The sequence below is a fragment of the Mustela lutreola genome, chromosome 9 (assembly GCF_030435805.1).
Source record: "Mustela lutreola isolate mMusLut2 chromosome 9, mMusLut2.pri, whole genome shotgun sequence".
NCBI lineage: Eukaryota > Metazoa > Chordata > Mammalia > Carnivora > Mustelidae > Mustela > Mustela lutreola.
This window is the reverse complement of record NC_081298.1, coordinates 11,494,200-11,514,716: the sequence shown is the minus strand read 5'-3', so window position 1 is coordinate 11,514,716 and position 20,517 is coordinate 11,494,200. Positions and strand designations below refer to the sequence as shown.

Sequence of the window (20,517 nt, the reverse complement as noted above, 5' to 3'; positions counted from 1 at the left end):
CTTTACTTAACACCGTTTGCCTTTCTTTGGAGAACAAGGAGATGAGATCTGGGGGTTGGCAGGGCTGCCTCCCAGGGCCTGCTGTGGGCCAACCAACAAGAAAAGGTAAATTAAATGGGGTTGATGTCAGGGCAAGGGTCCTTGGTAGAGGTGGGGCCGGGGAGACATTGTTTAGCTGCCTTCCTGAGGACCAGGTCACCCCTCAGAACACCTCCTGAGTGGATGGGCATCAGAAACAGAAGGAGAAAGAGGCATAAATGACAGAATCCCACCAGCTAAATGGAGGTTTGGGGGTCTTCTGTGGTTTGCATTTCTCCAGGAACTGCTGCCGAGGGAATGGACAATGAAGCTTTAATGACACACATAAGGGATGAGACCCACAAAATACTGAGTCAGGGACAAGAGTTCCGACGCCAAACAACAAGGTTCTGAATGTGCCTGCCAGAATTCCAATCATGACCACCACTGAGGTGTCCTGACCTTGACCTTCAAAATTCGGTCTCTGAACATGACTTCCAGCCTGGAACATCCGCGTTGCGACCTTGCCCGCTAGAGTTTCCATCACGAGTAGCGGTACTCTGGCACTGTACTCCTTGGGTCCAATTACAGATCTGAGGATTCTGACAATGGATGGCAGCCTTCTAACCTTGAACCCCAGAACTGTGACCCTGAATGCCAGTGTCCCAACAATGAATATCACTGCACTGATCTCAAGAAGCATAATTCCAACCTTGAACATGAGAATTCCCATCCTGGGCCCCCAATCTCTGCCCCAAATTTCTGAACACTCACGCTTCCCAGGCCGAATTTGTAGACCTGATACCACTTTGCAAGGATCTAAAATTTAATTCTACACAATAAACTCTTCCATGGGCCCACAGCCCCTAGAAGTAAGCCAAATCTTTGGATGGGGAGGAAAGAAAGATGAAAATAAAAATAATACCAGCTTATAGTTTTTGCACATCAGACACTTTGCTGAGCACTTTACATGCTTCTTCTTATTGACTTCTCCGGACAAACCCTGGGAACTTGCTATTCCCATTTTACAGATGAGGAACCTAAGGCTCAGTACCAGTTCAGTTTGCTCACTCAGAATACAGTGCTTTTTACAGCCTTATAGCAGCTTTTTCTTCCTGCTCTAGTTGGAGGCTGGGTTGGGGGACGTTGGTTCCTGTTAGCTAATTAGTTAAGGAGTTTCCTGACTTGTGTTGGCACCCGCTCGGGGTGCCCTGGGTTTTGAAGCCAAGTCCCAGCTGGGTAGGACAGTCATTCATTCAACAAACACCTGCTACCCTGTCTTGTGCTTGCTGCCAGAGCAAGGAGAGGGGAGGGGAACCTGCTGCTTCTGTCACCCAAGCCCTACCCTCAGCTCTCCCTTCTAGATGGGAGGGCCTCAGAGACCAGAAACAGCCTCTCCTCTCATTTCTAGCCATCAGAAGGCTCTGTGCCTCAAGGTCAAAAAGTGGAGCCCTGAGGACTGTGTTCGGCCCACTCAGATCTGTTTAATTTTAAATTATTTGCCAACATTAATAACTTGGGATATCTCACATGAAAAAAATTAAAATCTCTGGAGGGGGCGCCTAGTTGGCTCAGTCAGTTCAATGTCTGACTCTTGATCTCGGCTCAGGTCATGAGACTGAATTGTGCGTTGGGCTCTGGGTTCAGCAGGGTGTCTGCTTCTCTCCCTTTCTCTCTTCCTCTGTCCTTCCCAGCACTTGCACGTGCTTTTTTCACTGTCTCTCAAATAAATAATTCTTAAAAAAAAAAAGAAAGAAAGAAAGAAAAAGAAAGCAATAAAAAAGAAAAAAAAATCTCTGGCTGGGCCCAGAACCCAGCCTGGAGCTCGACAGCAGCTGCCTCTTTCAATGGGCATGTATTCTCCAGTCCCCACCGCTCCCTGCTGCCTCTCTGACACCAAGGCTGAGAGTTCACTGTCTTGCTCATTGAAATATCACAGTTCTGGGGCGTCTGGGTGGCTCAGTGGGTTGGGCCGCTGCCTTCGGCTTGGGTCACGATCCCACGGTCCTGGGATCAAGTACTGCATCAGGCTCTCTGCTCAGCGGGGAGCCTGCTTCCTCCTCTCCCTCTCTGCCTGCCTCTCTGCCTACTTGTCATCTCTCTCTGTCAAATAGATAAATAAAAAATCTTAAAAAAAAAAAAAAAAGAAATATCACAGTTCTTTCAGCCAGCTGCCTTGGTTTTTTTCTTTTTCTTTTTCTTTACGATTTTATTTATTTATTTGACAGAGAGAGAGATCACAAGGAGGCAGAGAGGCAGGCAGAGAGAGAGGGGGAAACAGGCTCCCCACTGAGCAGAGAGTCCCAATCCCAGGACCCTGAGACCATGGCCTGAGCTGAAAGCAGAGGCTTAAACCACTGAGCCACCTAGGCACCCCGCTGCTTTGCTTGTTAACACTACCTCCCTGGCCCCTGTGACCATCTGAGCTCAAGGTCCCTGAGAAGGCACTTTTCCCCTGGCAGGTTCTCTGGGACTGAGAAACCTCCTACGCCTCGCCCAGGACTTCTGAGTCTTTCTTCCTGGGCAGGGCAGGCTTCGTGGGAGTGCAGCCTGCACGGTCCCCCAGGGCCCTGTACTCGAAAGGCCCCGGTTTTGGTTGCCGGCTCTGCTGTCATGGTCTTGAAATTCTTAGGAATTTTTGAACGAGGAGGACTGCATTTTCGTTTGGCACTCTACCCCCTCAAATTCTACAGCCAGCCACCCCTCCTCCCCAGGGCATCACTCAGTAATTGGGGGCATCCAGGACGCACGCACCCACCACGGATCTCTCCAGTCCGTCTGGAAAACGACCTCTTTGGATTGGTCCCTTCTCTCAGTCTTGAGGCCAGCAAGGATCTAAAATGTTTATGGGGGGCTTGGGGGCAGCAGCCTGGAAGGACGCAGAGCCGGACTGGCGGACGCGCCTTGGGCCGCATTTGCACAGAGCTTTATGTAAGAGAAGCTGCCTACCTTCCAGCCGCTCCTTGGCACAGTCATTGTGTGAAGAATCGAGCAGCCAAGGCATCGTAGTTGGAGGCCGCATTATGGCAAGGTGTGGGGCAGACTATCTTTCTTCTCTCCCTCTTGAGAAAAGGAGGGGAGAAGGAAAGCCAACCACGGGAACGAAGCACCGAACCTGACCGGGCGCCATGTTGGCCGCAGGGGGTGCCGGTCCTTCCGGCTTCACGGGGTCCTTCCGGCTTCACGGGGTCCTTCCGGTTTGGCAGAGCCACCACACCCAGTTGTCAGCCGGGGAAGCTGAGGCCGGGGAGCCGAAGGGTCTCTCTGCCCGGGTTCTCATAGCTCACGTACGTGGCGATGTTGGGATTATGAACCCAAAGTCTCCAGAGTTCCAAACCAGACTTCTTTCCACTTATCCTACCGGATGTGACCTCTGAGACAAGGGAAAGCTTAGGTGACGAGGAAGGGAAGGATGCCTGCCCCCGGTGGGCCTAACCTCAAAAGAAACCGCAGAGCATAAAGGCCGCCACATCCAAATTGGTCATTCAAGGTCAGGGAGGGCCTTTCTGAACAGGTGACATACGAGCCGAGATCTGAAGGATGAGAAGAGGCAGCTGGCATTGCAAGAGCTGGAGCCAGGGGCCCAGAGAGGTTAAGAAATCTGCTCAAGGTCACACATCTAGCTTGTGCCTTCACTCCCTTCCTCTGGCCCTCCAACAAACCGCTTCTGACAAAACCCGCTCCTCTGTTTTAGTCCCTGGGGCCACGTTAGAATACTGGTCAGCAAACGTTTCCCGGAAACGCTATTGTAACCCAAAGCAGCCTCAGAGAATAGGTAAACAAATGGCCAGTGGCAGGAGTTCCAGTAGAACTTCAGGAATGAAAGGAGCAGCCCACCCACCCTGCTTTAGAACACAGAAACTAAGAAGACACAGTCTTAGACTTTGAGAAATTCCTGCCTTACTTCGGGGAGATAAATTCAGAAGAATATAGAATCCAAGAGGGAGCACACTAAAGGGCGCAAGAGAGAAAGACAGAACTTGCCGAAGAAAAGTCATTTCTGCAATTTGGGAAGAAGAGAAATCAAGTTCAGGTTCTCAGAAAGGGCCACCTGCAGGGGTAGGCCCTCTCTGACCACATCCAGTTGTTCTCTCCCAAAAGATCTTGCTTCTCTCCTTCACAGCATACAGATTATGCTGTGTGAATCCTGTCATTTATTTTTTATTTATTTAATGCCCATATCCCTCCAGGAGCCTAGAAGTTCCATGATGGCTGTGGATTATTTTTGCTGCTTACATTTATTCCCTGCCGCTGCCCCCCCCACCCCCACTCTTGGTAGTAGCAACTCAATCTCTCCCTGCATCCCACCTCTTTTACTTCCATCTTTTGGTCTCTTCCCAGCTCCAGTCACTAAGATGTGATCCAGACCTGTTGAAGTGATTGGCTTAGGGATGGGCCCATGAAAATCAGTCCTGGGGTTTTGCTGGCTCTATTTGGAAAGAAACATGCTTTTCCCACAGGATGGAAGCCTGGAGTTGCTGGAGATATCTTTCCAGCCATGTTGGTTGAGGAGCCTGGTGAGAAGCCAGAGCTTAGACATATTAGAGAGCAAGGACTGATGACATATTTAAGCCCCTGGATCCAACCCTGCCTGAAGCCATCCCTAACCCAGGACTTTTCACTTACATTTTCTGCTTAGGTCTGTTTGACCTGTATATTTGTTACCTGCAGCCAAAAGAATTCTGACTCATAGATACTCAAGTGCCTCTCAAGCACCCAGAACGGTGCCTAGAATACAGTCATACGCAATGGATATTTGTCGCACAAACAACAGGTGGCATTGAAGCAGGAGCTCAAAATATGCACATGCACCCACGTAAAGTTATAAGGTCCAGAGGATTGCAGAATGGAAGCCAGCTTTGAAACCAAAAGGACTGTCCCAGGAAGAGGAGAGGATGACTGAATGAAATTGCAGTCATTATTTCAAGAAATAATAAATGATATGGAAACATACCCATGGCGTAAGAAGATAAAGGAAAATTGATCCCTTCAAAGAGAGTGGGAATTCCAGGCACGATGAACAAATGGAAGGCAGGTTCAATATCATCATCCTAGCTCTACCTTCATTTTGCTTCCCACACACCGCTGGCAGGGCAATCGTGGGCAGCCTCATCGGTACACTTGGGTCCACAGGGACTCTGAGAGGCAGCACTGACCAGGGTCAAGGGCTGTCCCTTGACACAAGGGATCACACGGGCCTTGAAAGACTCAAGGATGGGCCCTGGGCAGCAATTAGTGAAACATGCTGGTCTATTTTTAGAAGCCGTTTCATTCCAGGCCCATTACCTGGTGGATATGAGTGATGGTATGGAATTGTCGAATGGAACATGATTCTCTCAGACAGCGTCCACCTGTCAGCCCACAGTGGGCAATTATAGTGGAGACTGGCCTTGTTGCAGAGCAAAAATGGAACAGTCAGGGCACGAGGAAAACACCTCAAGTGTCTAATTCAATTGTGTCTCCTTGCTGTGAATGGAAGGCTTGAGGTCACTTATTCCTGGCCCAGGAAGTGTGAGCATGGAGTGGGCAGGTGGAGACAAGGATGGTGGTAGGAAATGGGAGGGAGGGTGCACCTACCTGCAAGACCCTTGCTTTGCAGGGGAGAGCCCTCTGATCAATCATCTCGCAATCATGCAAGTTTGCTTACTCATTCACTCAACAAACACTTACTAACATTTAAGCAAAAATCATAACAACAATAGTTAACTTGTACTGAATACTTGCTGAGTGCCCACGACTGCTCTGCGTGCTTCATATAGAACCAGCACCCTGGCTGATGTCACCCTCCCCAAATTATGGATCAGGAAGTCAAAGCCCAGAGAAGTTAACCCATCCCACCGAGGACACACAGCTTGAATCATCCCTGAGCTGGGATCTGAATCTAGGCAGTCAGGCTGCCGACCCTGCTTTTTAAAGCAACCCTGTCTCTCTGTGGGCCAGGCCTGGCATCCACAAAACAGCCCATAAGCTACTCTTCACAGTGTTTTGTGCAAGGAAGGTAAGAACAGCAGGTTTTTGGAGCACAGAGGAGGGAGCAGCCAGTGCTGCCTGAAGAGAATGTGGGTGAGGAAGGGAGGAGATACCGCAGGCAAACAAGTGGAAGAAGGGGGTGCAGGGCAGATCAGATCAGCCTGGGCAAAGGTGTGGAGCAGGACCAGGGAAGGACCGGGTAGTCTGGGAATGCCAGAGGCGGGTATGGAATGAGCAGAGGGGCCAGGGAGAAGGTAGGGAAAGAAGTGAAGGTAGAGAGGTTGGCTGGAGCCTTGAAGGTCAAGCTAAGGAGTTTGGACTTTATCCTGGGAGTAGTGAGAACCTTGGAAGGGTTTCTGGAAGGGGATGATGTGAGCAGATTATACCTGAGAAAGATGGCTCTGGTTCTCTGAAAAGGATGGACTGGAGAAGGCAGGCTGGAGGCAGGGAGGCCTATGTGGAGGCTAAGCAGAAAGTCCACGGTCCAACAGTGACAGACAAGGTCAGCCCTCTGATCTTATCTCCTCACTTCCTCTGCTGGCTGACTTTGGTCCGGTCACACTGGTCACCTGCCTATTCCTTGGCTGACCCAGACCTGCTTCTGCACCCAGGGCCTTAGCACCTGTGGTCTTCTGCATTAGTAATACTTCCCTGCAAAGTCCACAGACCTCCCTCTCTCCTTTTCTACATATCCTTGCTTAACTGGCACCTTCTTGGTGAGCCCTCTCCTGACCATCCTCGTAAAGGCCTCCACCCAAACATCATGCCTCCCTACCTGCTGACTTTTCTTCAATGGCTTCTGTCACCAACCAAAATATTACATTATTTGATCTTGCTATTTCATCCAAAATACTTCAGTGTGTATCTCTAAAAGATGAATATTTCAAAACACAAACACAATAGCATTATCATACCTAAACAAAGGGCTTTAATTCCTCAGTAGCATCAAATATCCAGGCGGGGTTCATCTTTCCTGATTATTTCAGGATTCCTCTTTCACAGTCGCCTCCAATTGGTATCTGTATTTGTTTATACTTTGAATGGTTTCACTCTCTCTCCTTCTGGAGTATCAGTGCCATTAGGGCTGTGATCTTTGTTTTGTTCTCTGCTGTGTCCCCAGCACCTGGTACAGTGCCCAGCACACAGTAGGTACTCAACATATTCATTCATTGAGGTCATTGAGCCGGTCATAATCAAAAACAGCTGATGCATGTGTTTCTCATTATTTACCATTTCACCTTATCTAACCCTCACAACATCTTCATGCAGTAGGGCTGTGACTGGGTCCGTTTTATAGACAGAGAAACGGCACCACGGGGCTCAAGGACTCACAGCTAGAAAACAGTCAAGGGCTAAGACCCACAGCATGGACTGGGCATCTGTGGACACTGGTGGAGGCTGAGGGTTTGTGGCTGCCCAGGAACTGCCCCCACATCCCACATATATCCCCAAACCCACCACTCTTCATGGACTCCCCTGCCCCCCCCAGGCACCCCCCAGGCTGCCATTTTCTTTTGCCCGGAACATTGCAATTTCCTCCTGGCAGCTGTTCATCCTTTATTTCTGTGATGCCCACTTCTCATGCAACATCCAGCGGGTGGAGGCCAGGTTTGCGGCTAACATCCCACAACGCACAGGATAGCCCCTCACAGCAAAGAATTACCCATCTCCAAATGTCAGTAGTGCTGAGCCTGAGAAACTGAGCTTGGGCAGAGAAACCGCAGGCATTCAGCGTCCAGAGTGTGGCGGAAGGTGATGCGAGTCAGACTTCCAGAAATGTGCTAGCAATAACAACGAAAGCCCCAAAGTTTGTAAATAAATTTCTTTTTCCATCGACAAGTACGTATTCTCAGTTATCTCTAGGATAACATCATTCATTCATTTGACGAACATTTATTCAGTCCCTCCTCGGTGGCAGACACAGTTCCAGGCACTGGGGTGCAACAGTGAACAACACAGACAAAAGCCCGACCCTTTGAAGCTTGGACCCAAGTTGGGGATAGAAAAGGTAATTGCATAATTAAGTAATTGTATGCCATGTCAGGTGGAGAAAAATAAAGCAGGAGAGGGGAATGGAGAGCACTGGGGGTACTATTTTATAGGATGGTCAGGGATTGCCTTGCTGAGAAGACAACGTTTGAGCTGAGATCTGAACAACGTGGGCAGTGAGTCTTATGAATACCTGCAGGAAGATTATGGGCAGAAGAAACAGCAAATGCAAAGGCCCTGAGGTGGTAGACTGGTATGCCACCGGAATAGCAAAGAGGCCACTGGGGTTAGATTGTAGTGATGGAGAGAGGGAGAGTGGTAGGGATGGAGGTTGGAAGGATGTTGGAGGAGAGGGGAAAGATGTTAGACAAGGGCCCAGGAGGCATAGCGTAGGACTTGAGTGTTTTTTCTGAGGGAGATGGGAGCCATGGGAGGATTCTGAGCAGGGGAGTGATCTGACTCATAGACATCCCTTTGGTTGCAGGTGGGGGACAGCCTGTGGGGGTGGTGGGAAGATGGGAGCACAGACAGGAAGAGGCTCCTGCAGTTGTTCAGATGGGAGAGGATGGGGACACAGCAGCGGGGGGGTGCAAACTAGCCACATTCTGGACAGGTGTCCCCCATGCTTGGGTTTTACTCTCTCTCACTTGCATTCCACAAAACTTCCATGAGTAGAAGTGGAATGGTGGAGCCATGCTGGGTGTGTCAGGGACTGTCACTTATCTCTGTCAACAATTACCCAGACAGCACCTCTCTATGTTCCCAGCACTGTGCACAGAGCTCTATGTCTGTTAGGGCCTCTGACATGCTCTACCCCAGGGATCTACCCAAGATCAATCATCCAGAGCAGCAAATGGTGCTAGGAAAACTTGGTCCCTTACCTCACACCACACACAAAAATTAGCACAAAATGTTTCAAAGCCCTCAATGTAAGACCTAAAAGTATAAAACTCTTAGAAGAAAAGATAGGGGGAGAGCTTTATGACGTGGGATTAAGCAATAACTTCTCGGATATGACACCAAAAGCATAGGTTATGCAAGAAAAAATAGACAAATAACACTTCATCAAAATTAAAAAACTTAAATGCATGAAAGACACAATCACCCAAGTGATAACACAACCTACAAAATATGTAGGAAAAAATATATCAGCTCATAGATCTAATAAGGGGTTAATATCCAGAATATATAAAGAACTCTACAACTCAACAACAACAACAACAAAAAACCAAACAACCTGATTAGAAAACAGGGACATTACTTGAATAGACATTTTTCTAAAGAATAAGTACAAATGGCCAGCAAGCCCATGAAAAGATGCTCAACATCACTCATCATTAGTGAAATGCAAATCAAGACCACAATGAGACTCCACTTCACACCCAGAAGAATGGCTATTATCAAAAGAACAGAAAATACCAAGTGCTGGTGAGGATGTGCAGAAATTGTGCAGAAATTGTGCAGAAATTGGAACCTGTGCCTTGTTGGTGGGAATGTAAAATGGTGCAGCTGCTGGGGAAAATATGGCAGTTCCTCAAAAGAGCAAAAAAAAAAAAAAAAAAGGAATTACCATGCAACCCAGCAATTCCACTACTGGATATATACCCAAAAGAATGAAAAGAAGGCCTGGAGGAAATACGTGTATATCCAGGTTCATAGCAATGTTATTCATAGTAGCCAGAAGTAGAAGAAAGCCAACCATTCATGGATGGATGAATGGCTAAACAAGGCGTGTTAAACACATACAATGGAGTATTATTCAGCCTTAAAAAGGAAGGAAACCCCGACACAGGCTAGTACATGTATGAACCTTGAGGACATTACACCAAGCGAAATAAACCAATCACAAAAAGACAAACATTATATGATTCCATTTCTGTGAGGCACCTAGAGCAGTCAAATTCATAGAGACAGAAAGCTGAATGGTGGTTGCCAGGGGCTGGGGCGGGGGCGTGGAATGGAATGCTATTGTTTAAAAGATAACAGAGTTTCAGTTTTGCAAGATGAATAATTTCTGGAGATTGGTTGCACAACAATGTGTGTATACTTAACACTCTTCAACTATATACTTAAACGTGGTTAAGATGGCGAATTTTATGTTTATGTATTTTGCTGGAAATGAAACAAGAAATTCATCTGGGGGTTTTGTTCCAATTGTGGCGCTCAGGCATAAGTGTTTTTCAAAGCTCAAGGGATCTGAAGGTGCAGCCAGGGTTGAAGGCCACCTCTCTGTAAAGTGTGCCCTATGTTACACGTCTACTTCCCAGTCTCACAGAGGTGAGGTGTCCCGTGGGCTTGCACTGCCAGGAAGTGATGGAGGTGGGATCTGAACCCAAGCAGGCCCTTAGGAATAGGTCTTATGTGGCGACATTACGTTTTATTTGTTACTTATGTCACCAGGGAAATATTTGAAGGAGAACTGTGCGCTGGACATTAGCGTGTGAATTTCAGCTCCCTGGCTCCCCCTGGTCACGCTCATCTTTACCAGAGACACCGAAAGCAAGAATCTGTCTCTCCCTCAGGGAGAAGGTTGGGCCCTTATCTATTAAATTACCTGTTAAAATAATGCCTAATGCTAATCTGGGTCTGTAGTAGTCCCAGCCAGTAGCCTTTGGGGGCAGGTCATGAGGGATCGGGAGCCAGGAACCCTCCCGTCAGGTGGGAGATGCTGAACACATCCCTCCCCTCAAACATGGTCCCCCCCCACCCGGGGATGGGGCAAGAGCAAGGTGGGGATGGCTCCTGGAGCTCCCTTCTCACCTCCTGAAGGCTCTTCACACAGCCCTGAGGCCAGACCATGGGTTCAGTCAGCCCTCCCAATCCCTGTGTGACTGTGGGCCAGGCACTTCATCTCTCTGACCGTGGTATCCATTACTGTGAGAAGAGGATGATGGTTGCTCCCTCCCGGGGTGGCTCGGGAGTCAGATCCATTGGGCCCATGACTCTCCTTGCGTCTGCACTGGCCGTTAAGTGCTGTTTGGTAGCTACTGCTGCTGTTGGTTCTTATTTTATCCAGAAGATGGAGGTAAGACTGACGAAATCCGCCAGCCCAGGATTTTCTTCTTTTAGGAGGATCTCTGATAGGGGTTTTGTTGTAAGATGCTTTTTTAAGCCCACAAGACAAGCAGGATACTGAAGACGTGACCTCTCCCACAGATCTGTGGTTCATTTCCCCCAGAACCAGATCCTAAGACCAGGACCCAAGCACAAGTGGCTTATGTGGAAAGTCATCCCAGAAGACACTGGTAGGGGAAGGGAAACACTGAGACGGGGAAGGGAAAGAAGCCAAACGGGTATATTATCCAGCAAGGAACGACCGGGGTCACCAGGAACTCTGGGGCCCTTTGTAGACCGGGCACATCCGAGTTATACTCCCATCCAGGGGTGAGGGGGCCGGGGTGTTTATCCAGCTGTCCCCATCAGTCAGCAGGGGAGGGCTGCTCTAAGTGGGACATCAGGTCCCTGTCTTAACTGGACTCACTGGCCACAGGAGGCCTCTAAGGCAAAGCACTGCAGGAGCAGGACGGCTGGGAGTTGGGCTGGTGGCACCGAAATGCTAAGAGCTAAACGGATCTGGGTGGGACACTGCCTCTCCTCTCTTGGGGCTGAGTCTCTCTTCTGTCCCAACTGCCCTGCGATGGTGAACAAGTGATACAGCCACACCTTACAATGAGCACGGATCATTTTAGAAGAAGGAGACTTTTTTTTTTTTTTTAAAGGAGCTTATTTATCTGGCAGGATCATCAGGATTAAATGAGACAATGACAGTTAAAAACAAAAATAAAACCCTAAAAGTTACTGAGGGCTTTCTATAAGCCATTGCTTGTGTAATGACTCCATGAGACAGGCGTTGTTACCGCCCTCACTTGATGCGTGAAGGAACAGGACCACGGAGAGGTACGGCGGTCGGTTGGCCCCAAATCATGCAACAGGTGAGTAAAGGAACCAGATTTTGAACTTGGGCCATCCAGCCCTAAAATCAGGGCTCTCATACATGCTACTATCAAGTCTAGGAAGTACACAGTGCTGGGTATGGAGCTGGTATTTACTGCAGGCTTGTTCTCTTTCAGTTAATGAAGCTTTGGCCAAACTGCTCATTTGGCCAACACTTTTCCTCCCTAAGCATTTTCACATTAGTAGCCTTTTAAAAACCCCCTAGGAGGTGCCAAGGTATGAGCCTGGTCAAGCATCCTAACAGAATGGAAAGATCTCTGAGCCTCGATGAGGGTCAGAAAGGCCTGGAAATGATCCCTGATCTTTCACCAACGCGTGACCCAGCCAAGTCCCTGGCATCCTGTGTTTCCTTACATCAAACGCAGATCCAGGATTTCTGGCGCCCGGCTTCAACGCCTTACATCCACTATCATACTTAATCCCTTGAGCAGCCCCGTGAGGGAGGTTTTAATGTCATCCTCATCTACAGATTCGGAAATGGAAGCTAGGGGAGGTGAAGTGATTTGCCCAAAGGCAGGAGCTAGGAAATGGCAGGGCTGGGATTCCAACCCAGGACGGTGTAAACCCACAGCCAGGATCCCAGATCTCTGCAATATCGTCTCCGAAGAATAAACAAAAACATCTAGGATGACCGACCTGGACTGACAAGAGCCTCAGCCACTGATGACTCATAGCGCTGAAAGGGTCCCATAGATTCCAGATTGGTTTCCCTCATTTTCTCGCCCCTACCCACCCTCTGCCCTCATTTTTTTCTTGATGATAATACACGAATCCCCCTGCCTCAGGTTAAGGAACCAAAGCATCATCACATTAGAGGTATGAAATCCCAAAGGGGTGGGCAGTGATCGGGCAATCCACAACACTGGGACAGGAGATGTTGCCAAGCAGGGGTGTCGTTAGCAGAGAGGAAACCTCTGGTCATGCTGATCATCACTGTTGTCATTTATCAGATGTGCCCATGTGCCAGGCACTTCCTGCAGATTACCACCTCGTGGCCCTCTCAGGTGGGCTCCATTTTTTTTTTTTTTAAAGATTTTATTTATTTTACAGACAGAGATCACAAGTAGGCAGAGAGGCAGGCAGAGAGAAAGGAAGGAAGCAGGCTCCCTGCTGAGCAGAGAGCCCAACGTGGGGCTAGATCCCAGGACCCTGGGACCATGACCTGAGCTGAAGGCAGAGGCTTTAACCCACTGAGCCACCCAGGTGCCCAGGTGGGCTCCATTTTAATTCGCATTTCCTAGACGAGGAAACTAAGACTCAGAGAAGGGAAGGAATTTGCCCAAGGTTGTATTCCTCGTAAGCCATGGACTTGAGAACTAAACCACATCTGTTAGACGCTGGAAAAGATGCCTTTTTTTCTTTTTTAATATTTATTCTTAAGTAATCTCAATACCCAACATGGGGCTTGAACTCCCAATCCTGAAATCAGGAGTCCCACAATCCACCAACGGAGCCAGGAAGGTGCCCCACCCCTACCCAGACAGAATTCCTCATCAAATCGTGGTGGGCAAAATACTAACCACTATCTTGAAATAGAGACCGCTCTCACTTTTGAATATAAGAATATATAATTATTATGATTATTCACATTTATAAAGTACTTTCCATTTGCAAATTATACTCACATCAGAAATCTGAGTCATCAAAAACGCCCCAAGAGGTGGGCATTGCTCTAACTACCATTTGGCTGATGAGCTCAGTACAGTGCAGACAGCTTAAAGAATCTGCCCAAGATTTCAGGATTCAGAAACACAGGCTGGGAACCAGGGCTCAAGTCCTAGCTCTGCCATTTTCATTCCTTCAACAAATATTTATTGAGCGTTTAATTATGGGAGTTCCAGCAAGTGACTTCACCTCTCAGAACCTCAATTTTCTCTTTGTGAAAGAGTCTTAATACCGCTCATCGAAGCTATTTCTTCCTGCATCTGAAAATGCTAGACACTTGCCTTCCTTGGCTTCCCTGCCGGGAGAGCAGGAGTGTGTGACCTGATCCTGGCCAGTGGGATTTGAAAAGAAGTCTGAGGAGGCTCCTGGGAAAGGTTTGCCTTTCAGGGATGAAATGACCCTCTTCACTGGTTGGACCTCATGGGTCGGCACTAGCAGTCTTGTGACAAGAGGCAGCAAGCCTGGGGACCAAGTCACGTGCAGGAGCTGGAGGAGCAGAAAGACGGAAAGATTCTAGAATCCTGATGGCATCCTGGAGCCATTAACCCCAAACCAGCTACCTTGGAACTTTCTGTTACAGGAAATGATGCATCCCCTCCTTGCAGAGGCCGCTTCCAGTTTTCTCTTCCATCACTTGCAGTCCAAACTGGCAGATTGCCTGATAGGATAATCTATCCTTCAATGTTGAGGGGATTTCAATGAGATAGGGGTTTTAAAGTACCCCTAATTAGTACCTCAACCAACCAGAGTCAATCAGACTGAGATACACGCCCCGAGACTATTCCAGGGAGGGCAGATGCTCTTGGCCTGGCAAATTATACCCCTCTCTTTCCTGCTAAGAAAAGCCTGGAGGTTCTTCCAAGAAAGCGGAAACCCAGCGGTGTCCCAGGACCACAATCTTGTCGCTCTGACAGGGCCAACCCCAGCTTCCAAACAAGAATCCATCACACTGCCTTTTGCCTAATGGATTTTGATTTTCACTCCCCTGACGGTGAAGGCAAGAGCCTGTACTTTGGTTTGTCTCTGCGTTGCCAGAACATCCCATCAATTATTAACAGCGTCGGCTCCGTCTCCCGGTACTGCTATCAGGAGGAAAGAGTTGGTCTCAACTCAGCCCACCCAGTCATCGAGAAGGACTCTGCTCCCACTTATAAAAACAAGCCGCACCTACTCCTGTGTGCTAGGCACTGTGCTAAATCTTGAGAAACATGATTTCAGGATGACTCTGCAAGGAGGACCTTGTGTCTCCATCTTATAGGTGGAAGGTGAGGGCTCACAGAGGTGAACCACCTACCTGAGGCCCAAAACTGGGGAGGGGGTAGGACTGGACCTGGGATCCTGGTCTGTCCTTGCTCTAAACATACTAGATATGCTTGTTCCTGCATCCCACAACCACCGAGAAATGATCCTCCATTTGACGATCTCATTCTGGGGCCTCTGAGAAATGTCCACAGGCTTTGCTGTTCTGACAAGCAAGGCACCTAACTTGGGGAATGGATGGAGTAGGCAAAGCACAGATGATTGAAGGAGGCCAGGAACTGGGCTGCAGGCAGGCCGTGAGGAACAAGAGACAGATCCCCAAAACCCATGACACGCTGACTGACTGATGGCTTGATCCTTCAGTCAGTCCACATGTTATCTGGAGATCCTCTGGGCCAGCCACCTTGATGGGTGCTGGAAACAGAGCAGTGACTATAACTCATGGAACTCACACTCTGGAGGGGGGAGGAAAAAAAGGAAGAAAATACAACTTCAGATGGTGCTTAGAGCCTATGCAGGTAAGACTCTGAATGTGGTTTCAGAGTAAGGGGAAGGAGGATGTTTTAGACAGGGGTCTCTCAGAGGAGGGCTTATGTGAACAGGGACTTGCATAAATGAAGAATGAAGAGAAACAGCTGGCAACAAGACAAGGGGGTAAAGTATTCTGGGTGGCAGGAATAGCCAGTGCAAAAGTCCTGAGGTAGGCTGAAGCTTTCCCTGTATAGGAACAGCAAGGAAGCCAGTGGATTGGAGGCCAGTGAACCAGAGGAGAGTTGAGCAGATGAACTCAGAGAGAGGACATGGGGACCGATCCAGTAGGGTCTGGTAAGCCATAGTGGAAAGTTTGGATTTTATTCTGAGTGTGGTGGGAAACCTCTCGAGGATTTTAAGAAGATGGAAAATGTGATCCAGCCTATATTTTGCAAACCTCACTCTGGCTGCATTGTGCACCATGAGTGCAGGGGGCAAAAGTGGAAGCAGGGAGACTGGGGAGAAGTCTATGACACTCGGCCACAACGGAAAGAACAATGTCTTCAAAATCACACTTGGGTTTGAATTTCTGTCTACTCCTGTTTGCCTGCTGTGTGACCTTAGGCAAGTTACTCAACCTCTCTGAACCTCCCTATTTGTAAAAGGCAGGATAATAACAGAGAGCTGGTATAAGGACCAATTGTGTTGTAACATTCCATACACAGTACATGTTTCATCAATGGTGGTCGGGATTTCTATACTGAGGGACCAATGAGCCTGCCTGCCTGTCTCCACATTTCAGCTCTGGCTGGCAGACTGTCCATCTGCCGGGAATGTGAGCTGACAGCCTGAGCCTGGGACCTGGAGAGGTCATGAAGCCCCTCCCTGTGCGCGGATTAACCCGACGGCAAGACGAGGCTATTTATTCCCAAACAGCGCCTTTTGCAAGCCTGAGCTCGGTCCCCTGTCTTGCTGCCAGACACCAACCCAAACACAGCCCTTTGCCCGCTTCTTCTCTGGAAGGGTGACTCGACCCTCCCTGGCCCCTCATTCTCATGTCTTAGGGACACGACAGGGTGAAGGGGTGGGGTGGGGGAAGAGTCCTGTTTGGGCCTAACCAGGGTGTGTGTAGGAGGAACCCTTGTCAGGCCTGGAAATAGCAAAATAAGTCTGCTGATCCTAAGCCGGTTAAGGGTGAGTGACTGTCTTAAGAGGGAGGCTTTCTGGACACAAACCCTAGGGCAGGATTACGGTCAGAGGCAGACCACAGAAGAGGAAACCAGGCCTAGAAATCTCTACATCCTCTTGGGGTTTGCCAGGGAAGAGGGAAAATGTTCAGGCCTCCGTCCACCTTCCTTCCAGCCACCCCCTCCTGCCTCTATTCTCAGAGGCCTCTCCCCAAGCTGCCAGATCTGGGAAAGGGACCCCACAGTGTCCCCTTCAGACCCAGCCTTACAGGTGGATCTTCAGTGAGGGGCCACCTCAGCCAGGGGGATCCCAGAAGGAGAGGCTAGCGGGGGCACGAGGCCGCCCAAGCACATACATGATGTTGGTGTCCACACTTCCTCCTGCCTTTTTTCTTTTGCCACGAACACATTGACCTGCCTGTCCACCCCATCCCCACCGCTCCTGGCCCCACTCTTTCAAAGTGTTCAACATGTCTTCCTGACATGGCAGTCCTGGATATGACATCAACACTTCTCTTTTCTGGCCCCCCCTGGGCCTCACACAACCTCTTTGAGAGCACCAAACACACAGTGTTGCCATTTACTCCCAACGCCAGCGCGCTGGCCGCCTGAAGACAGGTCCCATCTCTCTGAGCCCTTCCCAGAACCCAGCCTCACACAACAGAGCCGCTCATCAACCACTGACCCCCTTCCCTGGTCTGGCCCCCCCCACCCCGAGTCTGCCCTGGGCCGGCATAGCCTCTGCCTTTCCCCACAGCACACTGGACCCCTAGGTTTGATCTAAGCCTTTTTGCCTCCTTCTGCTTCATTTTTTCATGTTGCCTCATTTTTCTGTCTTATTTCAAAATTTACATCCTCTTCCGACAGCCAAAGCATCTTTACAAGCTGCACCAAATCATTCTTGAAATAAACTCACGAAAGAAAGAAAGAACAAACCAGGGGTGACCCTTCGCCCACAAGCATCCACAGCCAGCTGTGTGCGTCACATATGCACACATCCACCCCTCAGAGTTCCTTTGCCTCATTTTTCTTACTGATGTTGAAACTGCCTGACGGTATCTGTGTCCTCCAAGCCCGTCTGTAAGCTGCTTTTATTCCTTCCTCGGGGCAAAGTAGGGTTAAAAATACAGGGATAAGTATTAGAATCGCACATGACCCCCTCCCACCTGGGTCTAGGACTCCACAAGGGAGCATTATGTATACAGACCAAACTCAACTCCATCCCAGCAAGGCTTTAACGTCCCTCTGTGCCTTCTTACTCAGTCTACCCTCTTGCTGTGGGAGTTGACATCTCTGCAAATCCTCTTCTCCAACAGAGTCGAGATACAGAGTGTTTAATCATCAAGGGATGAGGTAACTGGTAACTGGTGCAAACAGAACAGTCGCAGGGGGTTGGTCCTCACCTCTTAGGTCTGGGCCAGAGCCCCACCCCCTTTCGGGTCTTCTTATTTGGGAACTAAGCCAGAGACCCCCAGCGGTGGTCATCAAGCGGGGGACTCAAGCAGAGCCCCCAGTGCAATTGCCTGCAGATAGATCCCAGACTCACCTTGGCAGCTACGGAAGAATTGGGCTTCTCCAGGAGGTCCCAGAGCTTTTTCCTCTTCTCTGCGCAGCACGTGTTATCGAACTCCTCCCCCTCCCGCTCCCGCAGGGTCTCAGCCTCCCGCTTGAGCTCCTCGTTCATCTGTTCCTTCTTCTGGTGGTAGCGGGCCTGGCAGCAGGACTCCAGGTAGATTTCGTCGATGCCCCAGTAGTCAAGCTCTTGGCTGAAGCTCAACGCGCACATCTCCTCCATCATGTGCAGCCGCCCAGTGCGGTAGAAGTTGAGGATGGAGGTGAAGGCGCCTGGATGGCGGTCAAAGAAGTACTCGTTGTCGTCGAGGCTGTAGTCGTCGCACACCTCGAGCAGCGAGTCGTGCGTGTTGCAGTCGCGTAGCTTGCCCAGCCGCGTGCGGGGCAGGCGGTCCAGGGTGCGCCAGAGCACCTCGTGTGCCAGACCCCCGACGTTGAGGCGGACACGCCTCGAGCACGCCTTGCTGCGCACGATCTCCATGGGCTCGGGCGGCAGCGAGCTGGTGGAGCGGGAGCCATGCTTCGTCATGCCCGCCGGCATCGCTGGTCCGGCCACCCCCGCCCCCCCTGCCCCCCCAGGCCGCTATCACTGGACGGCAAGGCCGGCCGCTGCGGGGGAGGGGGGCAGGGAGCGCTGTGGGCTGCTGGGGGTGCAGGGGACTGCACCTGCACGCGTCACAGCCGTCTTCTCACCTCCATCCTGACCGCTGCAAGGCAGGAAGCGGACGCAGGTCAGCAAACAGGGAGCTGGGCGCAGCCCCTCCCCACCTCTCCACGGGGGCCCCAACTGGCCTTGACCTTCCCGGTACTTAAGCGGCTCAGGACTTGGGGGGCGGGGTGGGGGGGTTGCTGAACGACTTGGCGCTGTCCCTCCCGCCGGTGCTGAAGTCCGCCCCACCCCATGGGTGGAGGGAGGGGCGGCTCTTCGGGGCGGGGAGAGGGCCCCCAAGAGGCGCTCCGGGGATCCCGGAGGCCCCACCCCGGGTTTCTGCAGCTCAGGACCGACCCAGCCGCCCGGGGCGCTGTCCTCCCCGTCGAGTGCTGAAACTCGCTTCTTTCTGGGTCTCCCCGTCGAGTCCCAAACCAGGCCCCACAATGGGCAGAAAAGGGCGCTGTATGAAAAACTTTTTTTTTTTTTTAAAGAATTCTCATCTTTTCTTTCCCTCTGCTTCGAAATAATTAGAATTTGAGTTCTAGGGGGTGGCAGCGGGTTTGGTTTTTCTAAACCTTGAAAGAGTTGGGGGGAATTCTCGGGGGAATTGCTGCTGCCCACCTGTCGGAGGTCACAACTGACAGGGTGGTCAAAGACAGCCTCGCTCGGGAGCGACCCCTCTCCCTAAAGCACGGGAGCATCTCTTGAGGTCGCTCCGGTATCTAAGTGAGCCCTGAAAGATGCAAAGCCAAGATCTGCGCGGAGTCCTGACCCTCCCTCTGTGACCCCTACTCCACACCGGGAGGGGCGCGCAGAGTCCTACGGATCAACCTGCTCCATCCTTCCTTTTCTCCTTCCCCGCCCCCTCCCCCCCTCCTCGCTCCTCTCCTGCGATGGCTTTTTATAACTCCGGGTTCTGCGCCTTTCCCGGTGCTTGGAAGGGAATGGGTGGGGGAGGTGGGAGGCGGGGAAAGGAGCTGAATTTTCTGGCCTTTTCAAAACGTGCCCTCCTCCCGCCGCGCGCTGGTGATTTCGGGGGCTGCCCTAAGCCCCCCAGCATGTGCTGACGCCCTCTCCCCTCGTGCCTCCCTAGGCCCCAACCCTTGCCCGAAGAATTCCCCCCACCATAATATCCCCCCACCCACTCCCCCACCCCCCGCCTGAAGCCGCGGAGCCCGGGTAGACCAACAGGCCGAACCGCGGCAACCGAGTCCCCTTCCTCTGTTCCTCTGTGTCCCCGCCGCTGGCCGCGCGCCTCAACACTCACCCCCTGGGCGGCCGCTTCCCGGGGCCAGGGAACGCGCATCGCCCCGGCCGCCCGGGCGCCCCCGCCCGCGGGCAGCGGCGGACCCGGGGCCGGGCCGGGCCCGGCCTACGCCGGCCGGGCAGGCGACGCGCTAGGGCTGCAGGCGCCGCGGAGCCGGGGCGCCCTCTCTGAGGCTGGGGGCGCGGGTGAGCGCTGGGGGCGCGGGTGGCAGGTCCGCGATCGGGCGGCGCCTCCTGCTCCACCTCCTCCTGCTCCTGCTCCTGCTCCCGCGGCGGCGGCGGCGGCGGCTGCTGCTTGAGCGAGATCAACAAGTCGAGGCTGAGCTTAGGCTCTGCGCTGGCTGCAATTCTGTCCCGCACTTCGGAGCGCCGAGAGTCGGGCACCGAGGCGGGACGGCGCCACCTGCGGGTCGGAAACGTGCGCGCCGCTTAACTCCTGCCTGCCCGGCCCAGCCTCCAGGTGAGGATGCGGGCGGGCTAGGGCTTTGAGAGGAGCTGCACCTGGCGGCCCGG

The 20,517-nt window shown here is 51.2% G+C and overlaps 1 protein-coding gene across 2 annotated transcripts in view; it reads right to left on the bottom strand.

Annotated features, from left to right (window-relative positions):
* KCNB1 (potassium voltage-gated channel subfamily B member 1) overlaps positions 1-20,509 on the bottom strand; it is a 102,217-nt gene extending 81,708 nt beyond the window's left edge. For both annotated transcript variants that reach the window (XR_009344515.1, XM_059132925.1), the window contains exons 1-2: positions 20,006-20,509; positions 18,061-18,793 (exon numbers count right to left, since the gene is read on the bottom strand). Coding sequence is in view for 1 of the 2 variants with exons in the window: in XM_059132925.1 (XP_058988908.1) it covers positions 18,061-18,627 (567 nt within the window). In the remaining variant the exon portion in view is untranslated. The remainder of the gene's footprint in view (positions 1-18,060; positions 18,794-20,005) is intronic.
* Positions 20,510-20,517: the final 8 nt, after the last annotated feature.